The 26,448-nt window shown below is 39.5% G+C and overlaps 2 protein-coding genes across 6 annotated transcripts in view; both read left to right on the top strand.

The window, feature by feature from the left end:
- The first annotated feature begins 966 nt into the window (after positions 1–966).
- Positions 967–7,003, top strand: sdsl (serine dehydratase-like). 2 transcript variants are annotated; one of them, XM_020623466.1, is made up of 10 exons: positions 967–1,125; positions 2,087–2,249; positions 2,402–2,438; positions 2,530–2,669; positions 2,843–2,931; positions 3,068–3,301; positions 3,392–3,522; positions 3,750–3,836; positions 5,756–5,864; positions 6,226–6,999. In XM_020623466.1, the coding sequence occupies exons 2-9, from the start codon at positions 2,103–2,105 to the stop codon at positions 5,857–5,859; spliced, it is 969 nt and encodes a 322-aa protein (XP_020479122.1). In that variant the 5' UTR covers positions 967–1,125; positions 2,087–2,102; the 3' UTR covers positions 5,860–5,864; positions 6,226–6,999. The 2 variants fall into 2 exon arrangements, with proteins under 2 accessions (XP_020479122.1, XP_020479123.1); XM_020623467.1 differs by lacking the exon at positions 967–1,125 and adding an exon at positions 1,158–1,242 and having other exon boundaries at positions 6,226–7,003.
- A 5,161-nt stretch (positions 7,004–12,164) lies between these two features.
- syt14a (synaptotagmin XIVa) overlaps positions 12,165–26,448 on the top strand; it is a 47,346-nt gene continuing 33,062 nt past the window's right edge. For all 4 annotated transcript variants that reach the window (XM_020623461.1, XM_020623460.1, XM_020623459.1 and 1 more), the window contains exon 1: positions 12,165–12,236. In XM_020623461.1, coding sequence (XP_020479117.1) covers positions 12,224–12,236 — 13 coding nt within the window. In that variant the 5' untranslated portion in view covers positions 12,165–12,223. The remainder of the gene's footprint in view (positions 12,237–26,448) is intronic.

The raw sequence follows: 26,448 nt of genomic DNA, 5'->3' as shown, positions 1-26,448 counted from the left end.
GCAATAATAATGGTATTTTATTTGATGGCATGAAGATCAGATCAAAATGTAGGTATTCCAGGTTTGTATTGTTGGATTGGAGATGGAGAAGTGGCTATAGCTGCACATGTCTGGAAATATAACATGATGTAAAATATGGTAAAAGGAGTAGTAGTAGTAGTAGTAGTAGCCCAGTATGCTATTATTATTAGGTGCAATAGTAGTAATAGTAGCAATACTAGCAGTAGTAATACTGTATAACAGTGGTATAGAATAGCCAACACAGTAAAAACCCTACATTCAAAATGTGACTAAGAACCAAAAGCAAGTAAATGACCCGTTTACAATTAATTCATAGCCTGATTAATGATAATTACTGATCCATTAATGCATACATCACATTAACAATTCATGTTATCATTTATATTATTAATTTGAATTTAAATAAAAGGTAAGCGCAAAGTCTATTTCTTAACCCTATAAAACCATTTGTATCATATTTGCTATCCAAGTTTCTGAGTGAAAAAAAAGTTGCCAACAATGCCCCATGTATCAAATGTGATTCATTTTTTTTTTTTTAATAAACAAAATAGTATGGCACATTTATTCCCATATGTCTGGACTGTCTGTCTATGCATAAATGGCAAATAAAATCTTGAATCTTGAATTTTCTTTTGGATTTAGTTAAAAGGTTTAATAAACATCTCAGTTCCAAACAATTAGAATGTTCTGGCTATTTTTTGATGTGTCGGGCTTTACAGGGTTAAATCCGGTGGAAATATAAAGCTAATAAAATATAAGTACATCAAATCAGTACCTAAGTACTGAACTTGAGTAAATGTTATTTTCTTTTTTCCACTACTGATCTAGTTTAGTGTCATTATTGTTAAGGAAATTCCGTATTACGCTTATTTTAAAAGTATGCTGGAAAAAAAATGTATTTTTTCAGCATGCTACGACCTGGATGACTGAGAATTTGCACGGACATATTTTGAAAGTATATACCGGAAGTGGCTGTTTGGCACTCGTTTTGCTACATGCTAAAACATTTAGCATGGAGTAGAGTGTATTGTAAATTTATTACACAGTTTCCTGCTTGTCGTTTGACGGCCAGAGGTGTTTTCAAAAAGACATTATTTTCCATACGTAAGTCAACGTTTATTAGTCTAAATGCACTAATGACCTACAGTAAGGCTAACGTACAACATATGACATTACAGCGGCACGTTTAGTCTACGTCACGTCGCCTTTAATAAACCTAAGGTAGTTATTTGTTCGTTTATATTTAGTTTATTCATTCGTTTTTACATTGGTTCTTGTAAAACCACTTTGTAGAAGACATTCGTCCCTGGTCACATTTTCTCTAGAACACCTCAAGCCAGTACAGATTTAGATCATGCATATAACCTTACATCTCCAAATACTGTTGACATCTATATCTCTACATTGTATGAGGGAGGTGGGTTATTTGTCTTATCTCTGCTGCCAGTCAATCTTATTTGTGATGCTCAAAGTACTGAAAAATGTCTTTCCATAGTTTCTAAAATCAGCTTCCAGGTTGTTGATCAGAATAATCTCCAGATCCCACTATGAACAATAATCTATCTGGAACTACTAAAATTACAACAAATAAAAAAGATGCTGTCCACTTATTGATTTAAAATGCAATTTTGGTGAGAAATTCCAGTTTTTGTGTTTAATTAAGGTAACATGGTTTTGCTAAATGACAGTAAACAGTAATTATAACCCAATGAGTTATATCTTCAGCTTACTTTTTAATCAGTTGTTTAAGCAGCAGCGTAAAACTTGTGAACACAAGTTTCAATAAATATTCAAGAAATATTACTCTTATTTTTCCATGTTTGGGTGCACATCATTGATAACCTTCTTCTCAGTAGTACTTCACTGCAGCATTTGCCATATCTGGTACATAACAGGGGAAGGGACACCAATGAGGACTTTGATACAAATTTATAGCATATTTATATGTTATAAAGATGCACTTTTTTCTTATAAAGTACCTGCAGACCCCAAACAACACTGCTAGAGTAAAATTTGAAACCTCATTGAAAATTGGTAACTGCCCAATACCTTGTCTCCCATTTAGTGAAACTAGTTGCACCATGATGGAGCATTTCCACCTGAACACACCACTACTAGAGAGCGCTGACATGGCCAGACGGGTGGGAACCACCGTCTATTTAAAGATGGAGAATTCACAGCCCTCTGGGTCGTTCAAAATCCGTGGCATTGGACACCTCTGCCAGCAGGTATAAACCCTTTCTACAGAGCCACAGCAGATAATGAATGTTTAATTAAAAGCCAATTCTGACTGTGATGCAGTTTTCAGCTAATCATGCAGAGGTTTTTGGAACAAAAGACACAGACTTGCCCTTATTCCTTTAACCGCTCTCCTCTACAGCTGGCCAGACAGTCCATGGGAGTTGTCTGCGCTTCAGGTGATATCTCTACTGACACTCTGAATAGTACAACAGTAGCAATAGTTCTGATAAGTTAGCTCTAACATAACATGAAATGGCTTTTTGCTAGGTGGTAATGCAGGTATGGCTGCAGCCTATGCAGCCAGAAAAATTGGTGTTCCAGCCACCATTGTAGTCCCCTCCTCATCTCCTGAGCTGGTCTTTCAGAAACTCAAAGATCAGGGTGCTACAGTCAAGATTATAGGCAAGGTAAGGTATAACATTCAGTATGCATTATACAAGTAATCTGTTTGTGGTACAGATGCCAGTTTAGGCCTGATCAGTCCTGTTGAAATAGTAAATCAGGTAATGCTTTCAGTCTTTTAAATAGAAAACAGCATAAAAAGGATCTGAGGAGAAAATTAAGTACAAACCTTTTGTAGGTTTGGGATGATGCCGATGCAGAAGCTCTTAGACTGGCAGGAACTGAAGGACTCATCTATGTCCCACCATTCGATCACCCCTTGCTATGGTAAAGACATTCATCACAGTTTCTGCAGTGCACTGTAGTTACAAAACAGGTACTGTGCAGTACTCTCATAACTACTCATATTCTAACTGTTCCCAAATCTCTCTTCACACACACACACACACACACACACACCAAGGCAGGGCCATGCCAGTATGATCTCAGAGGTTGCAGCCACTCTGGGGCCTAGTAGGAAGCCTGGTGCTGTGGTGGTGTCTGTGGGTGGAGGGGGGCTCCTCTGTGGGGTCATACAGGGCCTGAAGGATGTAGGCTGGATGGACGTACCCGTTGTCGCCATGGAGACCGTGGGGGCTGACTGTTTCAATGCTGCTGTTAAGGCAGGGAGGATGGTCACTTTGGATGACATCACCAGGTTAGTGGTTACAGGAGTCTAAATGTCTAATGGTCTTGCAGACCGACAGACCCTGTCTCCTTCTCTCCCTCTGTGTCTGTCTACCCACAGTGAGGCCAAATGTCTCGGAGCAAAGACAATCTGCAAGAAAGCATTTGAGTACAGCCAGTGCAGCGAGTTGACAGTCATCTCTGAACTGGTGACTGACCAGCAGGCTCTGCATGCTGTGGAAACATTCCTGGGTTAGCATGCATGTGTTTGCAAATGTCCCAAGAAACTTGATTAAAACCAATAATGAATTGGTAACGGGATAATTTACATCTTAATATTAGGAAAGCTGAAAAGCCCCTCTGCTTTTTTATTTGAATGAGTAAAATAATTGGTATAATGAATTTAGCAACATGCTGCCTTTGTTTTTTTGCACTCATTAACACTCAGTGTGTGTGTGTGTGTGTGTGTTGTCTTGTAGATGAGGAGCGTGTGTTGGTGGAGATGGCGTGTGGAGCAGCACTAGCAGCTGTCTACAGTGGTCTTATAGGCCGTTTACAGGCTGAAGGTAACTACTCATGATTAACTCCTCAATCACAGCTAATACCAAGAACTAAGAACATTTACTCTGATACTGTACTTATGTACAGTTTTGAGGTATCTGTAATTTAGTATTTAATTTTCTGCTACTTCATACTTTTACTTAGTTTTAGATGCAAATGTTGTACATTTACTTCACTACATTTATGTGATAACTTTAGTTACTAGTTATGTTTCTGAATCAGAGAATATAAGGCTTTATTGACACCTGGTGGGAAATGCACAAGCTACCCAGTAACAGACTACTTCAAGTTGCATATTAGGTAGTTAACAGTAGCTCCACCTTTACCAGCTGCAGCAATAAACATGTCATTCATAATAATGATAATACAATAATACAATGTACATTGATGTTAAATGTGCCAGTCCTCAAAATGAGTGTTTTTTAATTTTAGTACTTTAACCTAAGCAGCATTTTGAATGCAAGACTTTTACTTGTAACAGAGTATTTTTACACTGTTGTATTATTACTTTTACTTACGTACTGTAAGGGCTCTGAGTACTTCTTCCCCCACTGGGTAATACTGCTAATGTCCTCTCATTTTACAACTCTGCTGTTTATCAGTATAACTGTGACACCGATGTAGGAATTGAAACTGTTTCAGCCACTGGTAGACATAAACATTTTTGTGGCTGATGTTAATGGTCTTTGTTTTCACCATTTTATATTCTTATGGGCGTGCACACATTTTGAAGTCAACTATGCAATTACTTGATCCCATGCAATTTACCTATAGACCTCACAGAGAAGTGGAGGATGCTTTTATTACTTGGCTCAGGTTGCTTTTTAAACACTTGGATGGAGTTGGGATGCACGCAAGGCTTTTATTTGTTGACTTCTCTTCTGCTTTTAACATGATCCAGCCCCATATCTTGAGTAATAGACTTGAGTTAAGTAGCAGTCTGGTAGGCTGGACTTTAGATTTTGTTTTAATAAACAGGACTCAGAGAGTGAGGGTAGACGATACCCTGTCACATAGGATATGCTCTTCTATGGGCTCTCCACAAGGGTGTGTGTTTTCACCTTGGTTATTTATTCTTTACACAAACGTGCTGACGTAAGCACGACGACAGAGTCAATATTAAATATGTGGATGACTCTGTTGTCGTCAGTCTCCTTCAAGAGAGTGAGCTTAGTTATGGCCCAATTGTTGATGAGTTTGTTCCGTAGTGTGAGGAATCCTGCCTCTGACCAAATATAACTAAAACTTAGGACATGTTTATTGATTTTTGGAGGAAGCCCCACATAAGTGATGTTACTTGGATTAATGGTCAGATTGGAATATGTGCAGATTTACAAATACTTTGGCACTATTATTGATGAAATATTGAGTTTTGAGGCCAATTGCAAAGCTGTTTCATAGGAAGGGTCACCAACGCCTGCACTGTTTAAGGAAGTTATCTCATTTTCATATTGATCGCACTATAATGATTATGGTTTATAGGGCCTTTGGGGAATCTGTTCTGTATTTTTCTTTGGTTGCATGGATTGGTCATGTGACTATGAGGAAGAGGAGCTCATTGGATAAGATTGTAAAATGGTCAGGTCAACTGAAATGGGAGGTGCAGGTTGATCCTGTAGGACAACTGTATATGAAACAGCTATGGAGGATGACTTTGTCTATTTTAAAAGATGACACACACCCCTTGAGTCAGGGGCTCTGTCCCCTCCCAGCTGGAAGGAGGTTTTTTTGTGCCGAACTAAGTGGTATAAAACTAGTTTTGTACCTGCTTCCATTAATGAGTTTAATAAGAAGTAGCACTCTTCCCAAGTCTGATGTTTCTTGTGGTTTTATGCATTTTATGTGTTAATATATATGTGGTGTTATTATTTATGGTCCTATTACATTTTTATCATCCCTCCTGTTCTGCCACCCTCTTTGTTAGGTCGTCTGCCGACTCCCTTGGGCCCCCTTCTGGTGATTGTGTGCGGTGGCAGCAGCATTAACATGGAGCAACTGACCAACCTCAAACACAAGCTACGGACCTGAGCTATGTAAGCTGTGTGTGAAAATATGTGTGTGTATGGATAATGCAGTGAAATGCAATAAATGTGTTTCATCTGAAAGGTCATTGCATTAATTCAGTGAGGGATGTGTAGATGGATGAATAAAATGGTGGATGGAATAAAGATGAATTCTAGGAAATAAATACAAAAATCCAGATTGTATTGCTTTACTTATGCACAGATGCATTATGAATTAATTGTGTAATTTTATTATGTAAAGCTACATAATAAAAAGAAATTCAATGAAATGTCTTCAAATAAATCTCTGCCATTATAAATAATTGGATAAATCATTTACTGACTGTGTAAACAGAGGGTGTGTAAAATGTGTTGCTTCACTCTCTTACAGTGACCGCCAGCTTTCAGTTACAAGGCTTCCCCACATGATGGCGTCCCAGTTCAGAAATACACTAACCACCTACAGTCACATAAAGAAAACCTAATGAACAATAAGCTTTTCTCAGCTTCAGATGTGTTGATGTGATCTAGTTATAAATGAAATGTACTTCAGTGCAGGACTGACAGTCTTCAACTTTAGCTTTAATCTTACATTTCATACTAGTTAGTTACTACTTAGACAGTAAAGCCAAATATTTGTGAACTTGAGTCTTCTCTTGGTCTTTTACTGCATACATTTGCAGACCTGGATTTTCTTTTCAATGCAGTAATATACTTTAAATGGACCCAATAGATCATTAATACTGGATTGTTACATGTCATTTTCACCTACACATTAAATTTAGCAGTCCAGCCAGTTATGTGTAGGAAGCTATTACTATGGAAACAGCTCCTTACTGTTCAGTCTGCGTCAGTGGAGCGAGCTCAGTTTCCCAAACTGTTGATGGTCTTTTCTCTGTAACTCTCAGACAGTTGTATAAAATGTTGCTCACAAAGAATATATGAAATAAATGGACTTTGTGCTAACACTGTGCTCTATACTGCGACTTTGTCTAGTCAAAAGCAAACTGGAATAAAAATGGCTGTAGTCTGGTGTAGGTGAAAATGACACTGGTTTGTCATGGTGATGACATGTTGCATTGCAGGCTTTGATGTCTTTTCAGTGTCTTGTTCAAGTGCCATACTACAGTATGTAACTTACATATTTGGTAAAAGATGATTTATGTAAATAAAATCTAAATTTCATCTGATTGTACTTTAGCAGCTACTTTCAGTCGTCAGACTTTTCACTATGTTCTGACATCTGATTAGTTTGGTTAAATAATGATTAGTGAAAAGATCAGTAAAATGCAATGAGCATTAGTTGCATCCTTAAATTCGTTGTCACGTGACCTAAGTATATTTGGTCACATGATAATAGGTGAACTACAGACTATATTTCACTCAGCAGGCTTACCCCATGTGAATGATGGGATGCTATTGCCAGTCTGATGACCCTTCAGCAGGTAACTACGTTGTCTTCAAACTCATTTATCAAAAACATTATGGTATGTACCGGTATTTGTGATTTTAGCAGTAAAATACAAAACAAACTAGACCTACATCTGGCTAAAAAAGGCATATTTAGAAGATAAAGGAAATCAAGGCCCACCTTTCCTCTACTGATTGTCTAAAAGTGAAGGAGTCTCCAGGGTTGTGTGTAATTTTGTAAAGTTTGTACATCCTGTACATTTATTCACCACAAATACAGTATATTTCTTGCAGATTGGTAACATGACCCTGAGTGTGTGATGGCCTATATGTGTCATTTTCATTTTAAAAAGCATTAAGTGTATCTTGAGATCCTCAATGCTAAGCATCCTTGCTTACTCAGAGTAAATAAATCAAATGTAAGTAAGGCATTGTATTTCACATCTCATTTGGTTGCACTGTGTGGTTGAAAGCACATGTATAGCTAGATCTGCTTCATTGAATAACCCGTTTTCTGAGCCAACCAACAATAACTGACGGGATAAATCCCAGGGATACAGGCAGTGTTCATACCACAAGCTCATACATGGAGTGGACATGATTGTACTGTAAATGCTACTCTCTTATCAGACTGAATAAGTCCATTCAGAAATAAATAAATAAATAAACTTCTAATGAATATTCCCTCATCTGATCACCTGTACTGAAAAGATGCAGCTGTGCCCCCCTCCCCTGGTGAGTGTGATTTGGGCAGCCACCAGCCGAAGAAGCTAATGGACTTGCCAGCCCATTTCTATGACAACAGAAGGAGCTGCTCTGACAAGCCCAGCAGACGGCATTTGAGCAGAGATGCAGCTAAAAATAGGACAAAGTAAACAAGAATGACTGGAGAAGAGATAAAGAGGGAAACGGCATGTTTATGTTTACTGTGTGTCTGTGGATGTATATCTGTGCTATGTGAACATGAACATACATGTGAACTCACAGCCAACGTGCTACTAGCACCTCTTTTCCTAACCGACCTTTCCATTTTTTGTTTTCTCTCAAACACCCTCATAAAGTGACCATTCAAAAATGCAGTTGGTGCCATCACGTAGACTTCAGAAAACACCAGATCCATAACTAATTGTGTGTCTGCCAGGGTAACTTGTTCATGTTTAAGTTATTATATCTATCAGGTGTAACACTCGATTCCTGCAGGGGACCTTTGCTGCCTGTCACACCCCTAGTTTTCTGTCTTTGTACCAGTCACTATTCAAAAAATGAGTGAAAGAAAGAAAGAACACTTATATGCACAAGCCATTTAGCTGTTGGGCTAAATGTGTAAAATCCAGGTTTACATATTAAAATTTTTCTTGCCTTTGATGTGTTTCCAGTGTTAGTAAAATGTCAGTCCTATAGATCCTTACAGTTAGTGCTGATTATATGCATAGTTCATTAAATAAGACTACTGTAGACCAACTGCCAGTTATCAATGGAGAGATTTCTCACAGTTTGCATCATGTCAGCGAGCGCACAAATACCATCTGTGTGTTGCAATAATAAGGCAGGAAACTGTGGCGAGTACAGCCATAGTATAATGATTTCCTTTGCCCTGCCTGAGCAGTGTTCAGCTCTGAGCAGCCATCACATCCTTTCATGCCAGGTAAAGCCATTCAAACAATATGTTAGTATCGATAGATTATATTATGAAACATCTTTCAGATACACACCTCATGAGCCTTTTTCTTAATCTCTTTTTTTCATATCCATCTTTCACAATGTAAACACTCTTGTGTTTACATTGTACTCTCAATGTAACCAGCTTTAAGATTATGCCAAATACTGTGAGCTCTGTTTCTTAGGTGGTTTCAAATGTTAGAGAGGGAATAGAATGTGAATACAGATGCTGTAACAAATGCCTTGATTGGGTAACATTTGTTCATGTTTTTGACGGGGAATCACAAGGTAGAGCTCAGCAGCTGCTGTCTGTATCCATGGCAACCTGATGAGGTATGGGAGTATAAACTGAATCTCAAAATGAAACTTTATGGGTATTATAATTCTATTGTAACAAACGCTTATTACCATCCCTACATTAAAACAGCTGCATGTTTTAGAGGCTTGAAAAATGCACTGAAATAGTTTATACAATGAATTGTATGTTCACATTTTAGTCATTCAGCTGAGAGATGAATGCAATAGGCTACAACAACAGGATAAGCCTAACTACAATTTGATTAGATACAACTGAATGACATTTTAATGAACCATCAGGAAATGGGGTGAGTGCAGTAACAAAGAGAATGATTTAGATCAGATTAGAAGAAATACAGGATACCAAAGGCAAGGGTAAACACGTGTAGGTTATAAGATGTATTTGTATTGTATCACTGATGTTAAAATTAAAGTAAAATTAAAGTAAAGGTGAATACCATTACACAGTATTTGCACCCATACAATAAAGTTGAATATATTCCTCGATGTTTTACTATATATCTTTGCTTAAAGCACAGCTGTTCAGTGAGCACTGAACTGAGATTCTCATTAGTGATGACGCCTGCTGTATGAATATTTAGTTCAGTGCTGTATTTAATACTTGACCTTTAAGATTCAAATTGCCTGAAAACAAAATACCATCAGACATTTTGACATTTAGATTCCATCATTTTGTGATGTTTAGTACAATTTTAGAGTTACACTGTGATGATGTGCTGCAATTTAAGCTTTTGTTGTACTCTCACTTTGCCTACAACACTCTTTGTAACAACTCCCAGTAAAGGACTGTAAACCTGTTGCTTTGACCAAAGGCTGCATGACAATATTGTCCAATTCTGAACATTGTGGTAGTGTGGCATTCTGCTGTATTTAGATCAGTGATGCCACTTCTGTGATAGATTCTGCCACTTAGCCTGATGACTGTCAGTGGGCTGAATGTAGGAAGGGGCTCTTGTTCTTTGGTTCTCAGGGGTTCACACAAACACTTACTGTTGATTTTCATAGCAGTGGTCTGTTCTCAGGAACCAGGTTTGTTTTTCAGCCACCAGCAATCAGAGGATGATTAACAAGGTAGTGGGTGAACCAGCAGTGCTGACTCATGTGAGGTAGGACTGTGAACCACTGCTGAAAAAGCTGAACATTTGCCTGAAGTACATAATATTTAACCAGTTACTTACAAGAATATAAGAAAAATATAGGGTAGCATAATGCCTCCAGAAAGCTAATCTTCACTGCAGAAAGTAAATCGACATTGCTTGTATTTTGCAGCTGTTTTTTTTTAGTTCATTATGCTTTTTGTTGTTGTTATTGTTGTTTGCAATGCAAAACAGCATGGCAACAAAACAAAACAGGGAACATGGATACAGGACATTCACAGAAGAATGTATGAGACTTTTACCTGTAGTTGGTGTGTGAAGGTGTGTTGGGGGTTACTGTATGTTCAACTCTATACAGAGTCTGGTAATAAGTAAAAAAGGTGGAAGGGGGATTAAAGAAAGAGAGCGAAAAAGGGGACAGACAGAAAAAAAAATGGAAAAAAAATTCAACGAGGGAGAAGGTGGTTTAAATCAGCAAATGATTCATAAAAACAGGGAGGGGACAGGTAATATATCTGCTCCAAACCACCAGCACCGGAGCAAAATGAGAACGGCCCAGTTCGGGATCAGCAGGGTCGGTCCAGCCGGGGCAGCAATGCTGTTGCTGTATGGTTGTAAAGTTGGACCATTCCTCTGTTTTATTGTTTTATCCTGATTTAATTTGACCGTTGAAACTAGAGTTATGGGTTGATTGCATAGTTGAAGTTGGATATGTTTCTTTAATGGGCGCTTTAATGTGCTTTACTGAAAACAGTGCAAAGGCCTTTGAAGGGTAATTGGACACCTTGTATTCCATAAATGTCACAAAAGCTCCATAGTTATCAAAAGATATCTTAGTATCGAATAGGTATATTAGTGTAAGGCATATAAAAAATAGCATGGTAATGTGTTTTAGCTGGCCTTAATTAACTTTTGGGTTGATTGATACATTATTAAAGGATAAGGTTGATCATTTTCTATATTAACAGTATTTTCAACCTGTACAGAGAATAAACAGTGAATTTCCTCTACCCACTGTTAATATCTGTCAGTCTCTCAGTCCTGGATTAGCTGTTTGTACCATAGAGCTCCATTGTTGCTCAAAAATGATTAAAAACACATCAGGGAAACACACAGCTGAACTGGGTAACATATCTCCTAATTACAAAACACAAGACCCCAAAATTTGTTAAGAATGTCCAGAGATCTTGTGCATGGACCACTTGTTTACTTCAGATGCTGTGGAGCCAAAAAAAAAAAAAAAACCTAACAACAAACATGTGGGTGTGGTGTTGTGTAATAAGGAAACATGTCAACCAGTGCAACAGTGTGTTTCCCTGGGGTATTTTTAATTGGTTTTGAACAACACTGGAGGTCTAAGTGTCTGACAGACAATGAAAATGAGTTTTTAGTCTGTGTATAGGGAGTGTTTAAATACAGACAATGCCCATCCTTATCCTTTAAATTGTATCTAGCATCATTATTAAGTGTATCAAATACAGTTCAATAACATAACTTATGTGAAATAATTTGACTCTGGGGTTGTAGCTGTAGGCTATGATAAGTCAGTCTCAAATAAAAATTTAAAAAAAGCTTTTTAGCCTGGTCCTAAGTTAGCACCATGTATTGGCATAAGCTACATCTGTCACATCTGTTTCTGTTTCTCCAAAAGTTTAACTGGTGATGGTGAAGCCCCCCCAAAAGTTGCATTTACATTAACACTAAAACACATTAACATTAAAAAGAAATAACTGTCCCACTGATATTATCTTGGGTTTGATATTTGTACAACACTTGTCTCAGACAGTCAGCTCCCCTGTGTTTCATGGACTGTACCACACTATGAATCTCCCCCGTCCCCCACCCTTTAATGGTCCGCTCCTCCTTCTTCACCGCCCGCGTTGGTTGAAGCAAAAACAGAACATCATGGCGATTGATGGTAAGTAGGCCGGTAACATCTCTCCTTTCCTCGGAATTAACTTTAGCTGGAAATACTGTATGTCACATGGTGAAATCTTTACAAGAAAAAGTTAAATGACTTCGTTTGTTTCCTTTTCTGGAGTCAGTTAAAGTTTCCCCCTCTTTTCTTTAAAACGGTGCTTTTCCTTTGCTGTGTGAGTAGAGAGGAAGACTCTCGGAGCAGCGTAAGGCTCAGCGTGGTGGTGCTGAAGGACAGCGCAGCCGCTTTAACTACATGACATTTAAACGGAGATGCACCAAAACCGTCCTCTGTATTCGCCGGTTGTGTTTGCACCGCTTTGTTGATATAACTCTGGCTGTCATTTGATTCCCGTAAAAGCCGGCTGGACGTTGTGCATCCTCGCTGCGTGCTGGTACTTCACAAGTTAGATTAGAGAGCAAACCTCACACCGACTGGTTTCATTCAGTGTGTGTGCGATTGTGAAGGCAGAGTGTGATGCCCTGTCAAGTATTTACACCAGGGCAGTGTGTTTCGGAAAGCAGTGGTTCAGTTACACTTAATGTATAATAAATAATTCCTAGGTTTTAGTCGCTTATTTAACTGCACTGTGTATTGTTGTACCCGGTACTTTTTACCATTGCTAACTCTGAGAGACGAGACAGTCCAAGTAACTTCAAAACAGTGCTGATTTATTCAAAGGATCACAGGTAAAATTAACATTACACGCTCAGGTATCTTGCACCTCCAAACTGCTCACAGGCAGATGTAAGATGAAAGACCCTGAACCCACCAGGCCTATACATTATATCCCCTCGGTTGGGCTAGCCCCATACTACACAGAAACGTCAACCGAGACGTCTCTGTTACCAGCTTTGCAGCTGGTCATAGCAGTAGTCAAAACATGAAGCAAATCAATGTGTGTGTGTCTGTTGATTAAGTGGTGTGTAGCTAAAAACATTCTCACAGACTTCTAGTAACATGTTGTGACTTAAACATAAGAACATATTATGGCTAAGGCTACAGTTATACATGTCATAATAATAATATTAAACACCCTGTCTGCTGACAGTCATCAACTCTTCTCTCTAGTTATCCTTGACCAGATGTACCCTGTAGAAACTCATAAGCATGACTAAGCATTTAACAGTCTAACTAGACATCCTATCTCCACTAAACATTTCTAATACATAAAGTATCTATCCAATATCTATCTGACTAAAAATACCTAACAGTATATATATGTGCTTTTCCTTTTCAACTTCCTCTGGTTGTGTAACTTTGCAGACTGTAAGTTGCTTGGTGCTTATTTCAGTGCTTTGGTATGAATATCTCAGTGCTTTCATTGGTGGAATGCATTTCTTTAAATGACACTGGTAACAGGACATCGTGTGCAAACTGTATTTTAATGATAGATGACCTGTTAGTTAGAGAGTGGCAGCCTTCTCCCTTTTCAATCAGACTGAAAAGATGTGCTATAGAAAACCAGTAAAAACGTGTTTATGGGGAAGTGTTATGCTGTTGTTTGTTAGTGTGTAGAATAGAGGAGGCAAGAAATAAGATTGAAGAGAGAAATGGAGAATGACATACAGTACAACGTTTCCCAGCCAGGAACGTTGTAATCACAGTATACGTTACGCGTCTTAACCACTAGCCTGGTAAGATGGCCCAGACCTGTAGAAGTTTGAGGCCTTCACCAGAAAGGGTGGAGAAATCATAGGGCACAAGAAATGGAGGACAGCAGCATTCACCTTTAGAAAACAGCACAGTGTAATGATGTAAAACAGGCAAGCAGAGCCCAGCCCTGGGCCCCAGGGTTTGCTAATCACACATAACAATCCAGAATTAACAAGCACATTGTTCAGGAAGACGCAAAGCTGGTGCTTGTTTGTCAGATGTAAGTCATAAAAAACATCCGATCCCAGTCTTTTCAGTGTTTTCCTAACTTGATGGATTTTTTTGCAAATTTCCCACCATGTTTTGAGTCCTTTGCTGGAATGTTAGGGAAGAGTGTGTAAAGAAATGGCTGCACGGGAATATGTTATAATCACAGTTTCATTTTTCATATACTTCCTGTTTTAGAGTTTCATTATTAATAAACCAAAGGGAAAGTAGTATGAAGTCTACAAAGTCTGCACAAGACAGTAAAATGCAGCTCTCTGCCCCTGCACTACTCAACCCCACCCTGCCTCATCTCCAGCAGTCTCTCCGCCGTCATACCTCCCTTCTTCTCAGTCGATCAGACAGCCACATCTCTCCTGAGTGAGACTCTTCTCCTACTCGTCCTACTACATTAGTCAGCAGAGTGCGGTTCGCTGAAAGCTCATGATTATAGCGACTTGTCAGTGATATTTCACTGCAGCTAGTTGGCTCCCCTGAGATTTACACAGCAGCTGTGGGGCTGATTGACACCTGCAGCATCCAGGGGCCAGGCTGGTGTTTCTGTCTCTACTTGTGATTTTTCAGGTTAGATGGGCATCATGAGGTGTCACAAAAAACAGGAATGAGTTCTCCCTGGCATTTTAGGGCAAAGAATTAATTAAGTAGCATGTAGAACTAACTTACCTGTTGTTTCAGTGGCTCTGAGTGAATTTAAAAGGAGCTGTCCATTGTCGTCTTGCTTAAAGAACATGCCTGCAAGTACTGTACGACTCCCTCTCTGAGGATTTTCTGTACTGACACAGTAACAATTTCAAAACAAATGAAATGCCAACTTGAGTGTAAAAAATATACATCTGCAAGTAAAACTTTTGCTTTTTTCCATTAGTATGCCAATAACTTATTTTGGTTTCAAATGAAAAGAAATAGTGAAAAACCAGCCATTGCAGTTTCTTAGTGTCCCGGGTGACATGTTCATGTGCTTATTTTTCTTTCTTGTTTTTTGCCAAAAGAAAAGGTTTACATTTTACAATGAAATATGACAAAGAAAAGTTGCAAATAACCAGAAAATATGTAGCTTAAGAAATGACTGAAACAGTTAATCGGTTGTGAAAATAGTATTGGTCGGTCGATTGTTTCTCCAAATCAGACTGGGAGCTACAAATAGAAAACAAAAACAAACAAGAAAAGATGTCACATGGTATTACAAGCACTGCATTAGATTTAAATCATTTTTTTTGAAATGTCATTTTTCAACATTTCCAACCTCATGTGTGACCCACATTTAAAATAATTGTTGATATCTAAAAATGTACTTTTCCGCTTTATTAGCACAGTCACTGACATGCAGCTGATCAAGTCTGTATATTTTGCTGATTTTGACAGGGTTTCATCATGTTTAAATTAGCAAAGTGTTCTGCTTTAAATATCAAATATATCAGATCTCTTTAGGCTTGTTAACTGGATATTCTCAGCAGGCTCTCTGTGGAAAGATCACAGTGTACACAAAAGCTTTTTTTTTTTGTTATGTGACTGCACTAAAACTTCAAATAAAAAAATTCTAATCAGAATTATCTGAAGCACTAACAGCTTTAAAAGCTTTAAATGTAAATCTTATGCAGGACTTTAATGCTCTGGACTTGTCTTGTACACATATAATCTTGACAAGCTCCAGTGCCCATCTCCGGTGACAAGCTCTAGACTGATCGAGTCCCAGTTCAGATAGATTTCACATATCCTGGTTAAGCTCGGTTTAAGGCCCAGGAGTTCGAAAGCTTGGTTTTTTTCAGTATGTGTGTTTTGTGTGAAGTCTTGTTGAATTCTGAACTGGAGCCAAGTGCCGAGTAGGCAAGCCCACAGGTGCTGAGGTATGGAAATATCCTGTGTTAAAAATACAGCAGCAGAGAAGCTGCTGACATTTACTGAGTATCTACCAAACCGTACCGAAATGCCTGGTCATTGGTCTTTAGATTTTTCAATCAGTTTAGCAAAATTCAAGAAGAAATACATGGCTGACATAAAGTATGTGGTTTGAACTGACGAGCTAGAATGGTTTTCTTGAAATGTGAAGACTGTGTTTTCCATGAACTCTTTCTCCCAGGCATGGCTCTATATGTTGGACACCAGAACACAGGATATGAGGCAGTAACAGCTAATATGTCCATTTGAGCTAATGCAAGCTGTGAGAGAGTGTAGCTGGAAAAGAGAAATACATTACTTCCAACATAAAACGGTTTCCTGTTGTTTGCCACCAATGACTCTTGATTATTTCTCAAGTATAATTAAGGCTGCTTTATCAATATTTTTTTTCAATATCTGTAGCTTGTATTGATGAACTCAGAGATTTATCAGCTGACATTGCAGTTCCCCTCAGCTCTACAGCTTATTTCCTGTTTTTGAGCTTCTACAAAGGGTAGGCTTTGCAGTTAAAGTTTTTTGTGTGTGTTTATAAGTTAAGATAAAATAAAATTGAACTGTTAACGGGTACTATTAAGTCGTTATAAAACACAGATCAAAGATTTGAGGCTAGTTATTAAAAACAGGCTCCATTCATCCTCAAAGGAAAATTATTTTGTATCTATATTTCACATAGATATTTATGTTGTGGGGAAAGCCCCATCTTACTGGTGGGTTGAACTTTTGTCAGAAGAAGCTTTATTTACTGTCATTGTGACATATACAACAAATTATGTTTGGAGCTAAGGGCCCTGGGCCGCTTCGTGCATACGCGCCACCATCACAGGCAGCGGGGGGGTTTGGTGTCTTGCCCAAGGACACTTCAACACGTGGACTGCAGGCAATGAGATTCGAACCTCCAACCTTCCGGTTGGGAGACGAGTGCTCTACCCACCGCACCACTGTTGCCTGCCCCAAAGCAGAAGCAGCATCCAGACTCATATCTTTTGCAAAACAGAACAGAGAGCGGCCTCTCCGCACCCTATGAAATCACAAGCATAGACTCACAGCAATCAGCTTCAGTGATTGCTTCGCAGATGGAACCCAGTGCTGCAGCCACACCCAGTGGAAATGATGGGTTAAGCTGCATTCAGACTGAGTTTCAAAGGTGTGAAAAAATGCATTTCTATGGGGGATTGCATTCACCGCAGCCAGCACCAGCACCACAGGAGGCCTCTGGCAAAACAATGCAACCCTGTGTGGCAAAAAAGTTGGATCTGGTTCAGTTTTCACCGTGCCGTACAGTTACACCATCCGGCAAAGGCGTTGCCTTGACCAATCACATATGGGGGACTATTGGGATGTGGACACCCCCTTGAAGAAGACTCTTTTGTTTACCCTGTAAACATGAGCATTCACTACTATTCTCTGTCGAATTTGGGCCACAGTTAACAAACCATGCATTTTCATTAGTACTGGATGTTTTTTTTAATCTATCAATGCCAACACACTGGTGGTAGAGTAGGTGCTAAGGTAGAGTAGGCTACATTAGCAGCGTGGCTAACCAAAACACAACGGAAACTCACAGGCAGGAAACATGAATGAAGCCACTCATGTCGACTCCTCACAATGTGGCTGTATCATACATGACTACATCACGTCCTCTGCAACCCCTTATCCACCCCGACAACACATCCCCTTGTGTTAAAACACAGCAGGGAGGCTCAATGTGTAAAGAAGCAACTGTTTGTAAACGTGAGATATTTTACAATTATTAAGGCAAAAATATGTCAAAAGTGTGTTATTTTATGGGAGTGACCTGAAGTAACAAAAAGTAAATCATGCAGCATTTAGTTTTACAACTAAGATCATTATCTGTTTTACATTCTTAAGACAGAAGCTAGAAAGGTCAGCAGGATTTGCTCTGTATGCTGAAAGTGTTCCGAACCTGAATAGTATTGGTAGTGCTGGTGGAATGTATACAATAGAGTAAGACTCAAATGTATTAGTTAAGTTGAATTATGGACACAGACCTCATTCTTATGTGGTGTTCTCTGTAACGCCATCTGTTTGTTGGTAAGTTAGTCCCAGGACTTTTTATCTGTGGTGGGATTTGCTAGAAGCAATCATTTTCTTCTTGCCTGTTTGCAAGCTGAAGCTATTATCAGCTTAACGATGTGTGTGAAATGAATATTCTAACTCTAAACTGGGCATATATGGCTTTGTCAAATCTAAAAATAAGGTATCAACTGCACTACTTTGAAAGTGTTTTTCCATTGCCCAGGGCTATGGATAGTTCTGGTAATATGGAGCAATAGTTAGCTGTGACTACACACAGTTCAAAGTTTCCTCCCAAGATGTGCAACAGTGTATAGATGTAATCTGAAGGAAACTGTTACTGCTTTATAAACCTACAGCTGAACTGTTGTGTAAACTGGCTAATCTTTGATGTATTGTACTGTGTGCTTCACAAGCTAATTGGCTTAGCTGGAGGTTATTCTGGAGTCACTCCCTCCTGCCTTCCATTATGAGTACATGATCATGTTTCATGAATGTAGCCCAAACCTTCCTTCTGCCGGTTTCAGCGAAAAGACTGAGGGTTTTTATGTAAATGGATCCTGACAAGCAATCTATTTCATAAATCAATTACTGCTGTTGTTGAGAAGACAGTAAACAGAAGAACACAAACTGAATCTCTGTTATTGTTTTATTGATGAAGATGAGAACCACTGTATGTTTATTTGAAAACCAGCTAAACTTGCATCCAGATCAAGCTTGATTGGTAGAACTCTAAATTTACTCTTTTCATATTAATAATGAATTTAAATAAAGTCAAATCAAATTTTATTTGTATAGCGCCAAATCACAACAAAAGTCTTCTCAGGACACTTTACAAAGTAAGGTCTAGACCTTACTGTTATCACTATTATTACATAGGAAAATCCAACAAATCCCCCCTGAGCAGCACTTGGTGACAGTGGGGAGGAAAAACTCCCTTTAACGGAAGAAACCTCCGACAGACCCCGGCTCTTGGTGGGCGGCCTTCTGCCTCGACCGGTTGGGGTGAGTGGAGAGTGAGGAGAGAGAAAAGAAGAAAAGCAACAGGACACAACAAACAATCAAACACTGGTCAAGTTGATGTGGCTGGTGACTGCTCATCAGAGATGTAGAGCTCCAGGGCCAGGGCAACCTGCAGAAAGGTACAGGGAGAGAGAGAGAGGACACACTACGGGAGAGAGGAGACACACAGTTAGTAATGTGTAATGGTGGCATATAGAAGCATAGGGGGAGAGAGAGGAGAGGAGAGCAGGAGGGGAGGGGAAAGAAACTCAGAGCATCTTGGGGCCCCCCAGCAGCCTAGGCCTATAGCAGCATAACTAAGGGAAGGCTCAGGGTCAGCTGATCCAGCCCTAACTATAAGCTTTATCAAAAAGGAAAGTCTTAAGTCTAATCTTAAAGGTAGAGGTATATTTCCCAAGTACACTTTATGGTGTAAGTATACTAATATCAATATACTAGTAGTATACTTATAACTATGCTATTTCAATACTTTTTGGGACTAAATTGGCCTTTTGTTTATAAAAGTGTACTCTTAAGTATACTTAATGTCTAAGAGTATTAAACTGTGAGTACACAACTAGTTTACATTTAAGTTTTATTTTGTACTGCAACTATTGTTACGGTTTGCACTCGCTTCATGACTTCCTGTTCTGTTTCACCTCACCTGCTCAAGCTTTACCCTGGTCTACAATCACCACTGTTGCCACTAAAAGGGTACTATCACAAAAATTGCCACTACACCACTCATTGTATTCACCTGTCCCTAAATATCCGTTGGTTGCCTGTGTGTATACAGTACATATATACACTCCTTCCTTCCTTCAGTGACTTGCTGGTTCACTATGATTGCTACGCCTGCTCACCTCACCCCATTTGGCCCGTTGTATGCTCCCCATGCTTTTGTTGTCTTCATCTCACCTGCGTTCATTGTCTGGATCGACTCCTGCACCCCGTGCCTGCTCATTCCCCCCTTCTAGACTGGCGTCCTTGCCTCAGCTCCCCGTTGTGTGTTGGAACTTTGCTAGATTTATGACATTTTCCCTGCCTCATCTGAGAACTCTGTTTTGCTGCTCATCATTTCTTCCTGTCCTGGGTTTCTCCTTGTCTTCACATCTGTGTTAGTTTGACTACTCCCTGACCCTTGGTTCCATTTTACCTCATTTCCACTTTGGTTTGTCAGGTTGAGCTCCTGGTTCTTTGTTACCCATGCTGCCTTCATATTAAATAAAACGGATTATCTCTGAACCTGAGTCTTGGGTCTGCACATTGGTTCCTAGCCCATTTCTTGACAACTACAGGTGCTGGTCATAAAATTAGAATATCATCAAAAAGTTGATTTATTTCATTAATTCCATTCAAAAAGTGAAACTTGTATATTATATCCATTCATTACACACAGACTGATATATTTCAAATGTTTATTTCTTTTAATTTTGATGATTATAACTGACAACCAATGAAAACCCCAAATTCGGTATCTCAGAAAATTAGAATATTGTGAAAAGGTTCAATATTGAAGACACCTGGTGCCACACTCTAATCAGCTATTTGACTCAAAACACCTGCAAAGGCCTTTAAATGGTGTCTCAGTCTAGTTCTGTAGGCTACACAATCATGGGGAAGACTGCTGACCTGACAGTTGTCCAAAAGACCACCATTGACACCTTGCACAAGGAGGGCAAGACACAAAAGGTCATTGCAGAAGAGGCTGGCTGTTCACAGAGCTCTGTGTCCAAGCACATTAATAGAGAGGCGAAGGGAAGGAAAAGATGTGGTAGAAAAAAGTGTACAAGCAAAAGGGATAACCGCACCCTGGAGAGGATTGTGAAACAAAACCGATTCAAAAATGTGGGGGAGATTCACAAAGAGTGGACTGCAGCTGGAGTCAGTGCTTCCAGAACCACTACGCACAGAAAGACATGGGTTTCAGCTGTCGCATTCCTTGTGTCAAGCCACTCTTGAACAACAGACAGCGTCAGAAGCGTCTCACCTGGGCTAAAGACAAAAAGGACTGGACTGCTGCTGAGTGGTCCAAAGTCATGTTCTCTGATGAAAGTAACTTTTGCATTACCTTTGGAAATCAGGGTCCCAGAGTCTGGAGGAAGAGAGGAGAGGCACAGAATCCACGTTGCTTGAGGTCCAGTGTAAAGTTTCCACAGTCAGTGATGGTTTGGGGTGCCATGTCATCTGCTGGTGTTGGGCCACTGTGTTTTCTGAGGTCCAAGGTCAATGCAGCTGTATACCAGGAAGTTTTAGAGCACTTCATGCTTCCTGCTGCTGACCAACTTTATGGAGATGCAGATTTCATTTTCCAACAGGACTTGGCACCTGCACACAGTGCCAAAGCTACCAGTACCTGGTTTAAGGACCATGGTATCCCTGTTCTTAATTGGCCAGCAAACTCGCCTGACCTTAACCCCATAGAAAATCTATGGGGTATTGTGAAGAGGAAGATGCGATATGCCAGACCCAACAATGCAGAAGAGCTGAAGGCCACTATCAGAGCAACCTGGGCTCTCGTAACACCTGAGCAGTGCCACAGACTGATCGACTCCATGCCACGCCGCATTGCTGCAGTAATTCAGGCAAAAGGAGCCCCAACTAAGTATTGAGTGCTGTACATGCTCATACTTTTCATGTTCATACTTTTCAGTTGGCCAAGATTTCTAAAAATCCTTTCTTTGTATTGGTATTCAGTAATATTCTAATTTTCTGAGATACCGAATTTGGGGTTTTCATTAGTTGTCAGTTATAATCATCACAATTAAAAGAAATAAACATTTGAAATATATCAGTCTGTGTGTAATGAATGAATATGATATACAAGTTTCACTTTTTGAATGGAATTAGTGAAATAAATCAACTTTTTGATGATATTCTAATTTTATGACCAGCACCTGTATATAAAAAAAAAAGAACTTAAATATATACTTTGTTTTCAAGTTACTTGAAGTACACTTATTAGTGTACTATCTGTAAACTACTATTTTAAGAGTTTTTATACCGCAAGAATACTTGTAAGTAGGTTTCTATTTACGTATTTGCCATCCATCTGTTATCTATACCACTTATCCTGAAGGGGGCTAGAGGCAGGGTACACCCTGGACAGGTCCCCAATCTATCACAGGGCTGAGACACACACACTCCTAGGGGAAATTTAGAGTTGCCAGTTAACCTAACCTGAGCACAGTCTTTGGACTGTGGGAGGAAGCCAGAGTACCCGGAGATAGTAGACCAACAGTGAATCAGTGTTAAAGCTTCAATAAAAACATAATTGAATCAACACTGAAATTTAACAATGAAATAACTGTTCAACTCTAATTCAATTGCATTTAACATTGAATTAACATTGAAACAATGTCAAATCAATCCTGCTTTACTGTATGTACAGCAGGATTCTGTGCAACCTACCAGTAAAAAATCATGTTATGACTCCTGACTATCAGAGACTATGTGGAGCTACACTTTACATGCTTTTGAACCAAAAAGTTACTAACTCAAACTAAGCCAATAAAACATCCATCAGTCAGAAGGTGACTAACTGTATAAGCAAGACCGCCCTGCTCTGAGTATGGATGCTTTTTACCAATGGCAGTAAATTTTAATTAAAAGGTTTCCTGGATTGATATAGTTAGTGACAGTATTTGTGCACATTTGTAGGACACCTACACCAGGACAGGTTGTCTGGCCAACTGGTGAATAATGACAGACAGAAGTGGAAGCTACACATTTTTTAAATTATGTTATTTTGTGCTATTTATTTTGTAACTCAAGTAACTGGGTGATTAGGCCTATTTTATGTTTTTAATTCCCAGTTTACTCAGATTTTACAGTGACATACATGGCATCAGTAGTTAAAACACTTATGGAAAATGTATTTCATAAATTGTTACCAATTAGTAATCAATTACTGGTGGTTATTGTGGCCAACTATATATTAAATATGACAAGGTATCCCTACTGAAAATGCAATATGAAGCTTTATCTTCTCTTTAATTGCATTCTAAATTTGACAGTCTTGCTTTGGTTTGTCTGTTGGCTTGACAAAATTATGACTGACAGAAATTGGATCCTAAATACTGTACTTGGAAATGTGAATATTTATGGGTAATTCATGTACTGCACAATTAAGTGAAACTTGAAATTTGATAAAATGTTTATGTTGAAGTAAACACCCTTAACACCCCTTAAATTAAAAATTAAGACTATTTAATGGGTTAATATGGACATTTTCATTTTAAGGACCTGCAGACACACTGGAGGACTGAATAGAAAAGCAAGGTGAACAGATAAAATAGTTTGCTTTAAAACACACTAAAATAAGGTTGCTGATTAACTAGTATTAAAATGGGGACAGACTGACTGCAGAAAATTTCTCTTCCTTTTGACCCATGAGGTGTGCAGGTCATCCAGGCTGGCACAGATGGGTTTTTTTCCTGCAGACTTTTTCCTTTTCGTTTCTGTCCTGTTTGGTTGCCGACCCAAACCAGAGAGATAGAAGTGCAGAGAACAGACTTTATGATTCCTCTATAAAACTGTGTCATAAAATAGAGTTCCTGGTTATAAAGGCTACATTGAAAATCTGGGAATTAGTGAAAGGAATTTGTTGAATGCTGAAATATTTAAAAGATGTAAGAGAAATTGCTTATAGTTTGATATGAGCAACCATCACTGTGTAACTTATTCAAGAGCACATGCAAGAAAATGTTATTTTTGACAAGTGTGGTGTGTGGTGAATGTAAGAGCATGGGGAGTGTCCTCCCACACACAGCTGCTGTACCGATCTGCTGGATAGCAGCGAGATCTCAGCTCAAGGTTTCAAGTTTGGAGGGAAGATCTTCTGGCAGTCTTGTCTTATAGAGGTACAACTTCCTTCAGTGGCTGTGTTTACCTGAGATACATAGACAGTGGTTTAGGCCTTACTGAGGTTTATGCTTATAGAAACCCTTGATATCTCTTGACAGATTTCCTGTCCAAATGAGGATGTTTCCTGTGGCTCTCTGAGCAACAGTAGGTTCTCACAACCAGAAAAAAATGATGGTGATATTTAGGCCTAGAACTAACTTTTGTTTTCAGTATTGATTGATAAATCTGTTAATTGATTTTCAGATAATTTAGTCTACAAGTCAAAGTCTAAACTCAGAAAATATTACACTCACTATATAAATCATAGAAAAGCAGAAAATCATCAGATCTGAGAAGCTGCAACTTGTTAATGTCCAGCTTTCACTTGATGACTTAAATGATTAAACAACTATCTTAATTGTTAATTACAGGAATAAGATTTATGCATGGCACAAAAATTGTTTAATCTTGCTTTTTGAATACTTTTTACACTTTAAACACAGACATAGAGTAGATACAGTGCATCCAGAAAGTATTCACAGCGCTTAAATGTTTCCACATTTTGTCAGGTTACAGCGGACCCTGTTCAGGGACTAAGCGGTAGAAAGTGATTGAATGGAAAAAAAATCACATGTACATAAGTATTCACAGCCTTTGCTCAATACTTTGTTGAAGCACCTTTAGCACCAATTACAGCCTCAAGTCTTTTTGAGTATGATGCTACAAGCTTGGCACACCTATTTTGGGCACTTTCTGCCATTCTTCTCTGCAATACCTCTCAAGCTCCATCAGGTTGGATGGGGAGCATCGGTGCACAGCCATTTTCAGATCTCTCCAGAGATGTTCAATTGGGTTCAAGTCTGGGCTCTAGCTGGGCCACTCAAGGACATTCACAGAGTTGTCCCGTAGCCACTCCTTTGTTATCTTGGCTGTGCTCTTAGGGTCGTTGTCCTGTTGAAAGATGAACCGTCGCCCCAGTCTGAGGTCCAGAGCGCTCTGGAACAGGTTTTCATCAAGGATGTCTCTGTACATTGCTGCAGTCATCGTTCCCTCGATCCTGGCTATTCTCCAAGTTCCTGCCGCTGCAAAACATCCCCACAGCATGATGCTGCCACCACCATGCTTCACTGTAGGGATGGTATTGGCCAGGTAGTGAGCAGTGCCTGGTTTCCTCCAGACATGACGCTTGGCATTCAGGCCAAAGAGTTCGATCTTAGTCTCATCAGACCAGAGAGTTTTGTTTCTCGTGGTCTGAGAGCCCTTCAGGTGCCTTTTGGCAAACTCCAGGCAGGCTGCCATGTGCCTGTTACTGAGGAGTGGTTTCCGTCTGGCCACTCTACCATACAGGCCTTGATCCAGAGAAATGCTGGAGCTCTTTCAGAGTGACCATCAGGTTCTTGGTCACCTCCTTGACTAAGGCCCTTCTCTCTCCATCGCTCAGTTTGGCCGGGCGGCCCGTTCTAGGAACAGTCCTGGTGGTTCCAAACTTTTTCCATTTGTGGATGATGGAGGCCATTGTGCTCATTGGGACCCTCAATGCTGCAGATTTTTTTTTGTACCCTTCCCCAGATCTGTGTCTTGACACAATCTTGTCTCAGAGACTTGCAGACAATTCCTTGGACTTCATGGCTTTGTTTGTGCTCTGACATGCACTGTTAACTGTAGGACCTTATATAGACAGGTGTATGCCTTTCCAAATCATGTCATCAACTGAATTTCCCACAGCTGGACTCCAATCAAGTTGTAGAAACATCTCAAGGATGATCAGTGGAAACAGGATGCACCAGAGCTCAATTTTGAGTGTCATGGACATTTACATACAGTGGCACTGTATGTAAATATGACTTTTAAAAACAGTCTATTGTTGTTGAATGTGACCAGCTCTTTCCCATGACCAGAGACCGAAGAGGATTGAACTGATTTTTGGAATTCATCAAGATGTAAATATTGAGCTGCTACATAGAAAATAAAGTGGAAAGACTAAAAGTGCACACAGAGACTTTGGCAAGGTAAAGGCAGTGACTCTACAAGTTCTGCTAAAGCAGGGTATCAGTTACTTTGTATAGAACCCAACCAGTACCCTCACAAGCTGTAACACTTTGTCATTTTTCTGTCAGTTGATCAATTTTATGTCTCAGTAATGTCCAAAAGTACTGAAAACTGAAAACTTGAATTTGTGAATTTGTGACGTTTTTCTTTGTGTTAGATCGGCTCAAACACAGGGGTGAGCGATTCACAAAAATATGACAGACCCAGGTAGCTGACCTCAGTGCAAGCAGTGCTAAGTTTAATTACAGTGAAATATAACAAGGAAATGAATAATCAGGTAGAAGTGGGACCGGGTGTCGAGCTGCAGAAGTGAATACAGTCAGTGGCTGAATGATGAGGAGAAGACCGGGCTGCGGACGCTGGGACTCACTCCTGGGCTGGTCGTGGTGGAAAGTACTGAGGAAGAACAGAGTTTGTACATACAGTTAGTAGGAGACTGTGCATCGACCTGCGTGGTGGAGAAGGAGCCGGGTAGAGGAGGTCCGTGGTCCGGAGAAGCGACAGA

The sequence above is a fragment of the Monopterus albus genome, unplaced genomic scaffold (assembly GCF_001952655.1).
Source record: "Monopterus albus unplaced genomic scaffold, M_albus_1.0 scaffold300.1, whole genome shotgun sequence".
Taxonomy (NCBI): Eukaryota; Metazoa; Chordata; class Actinopteri; order Synbranchiformes; family Synbranchidae; genus Monopterus; species Monopterus albus.
Note: the sequence above shows the minus strand (reverse complement) of the source record. Positions and strands in the feature narration are given on the sequence as shown.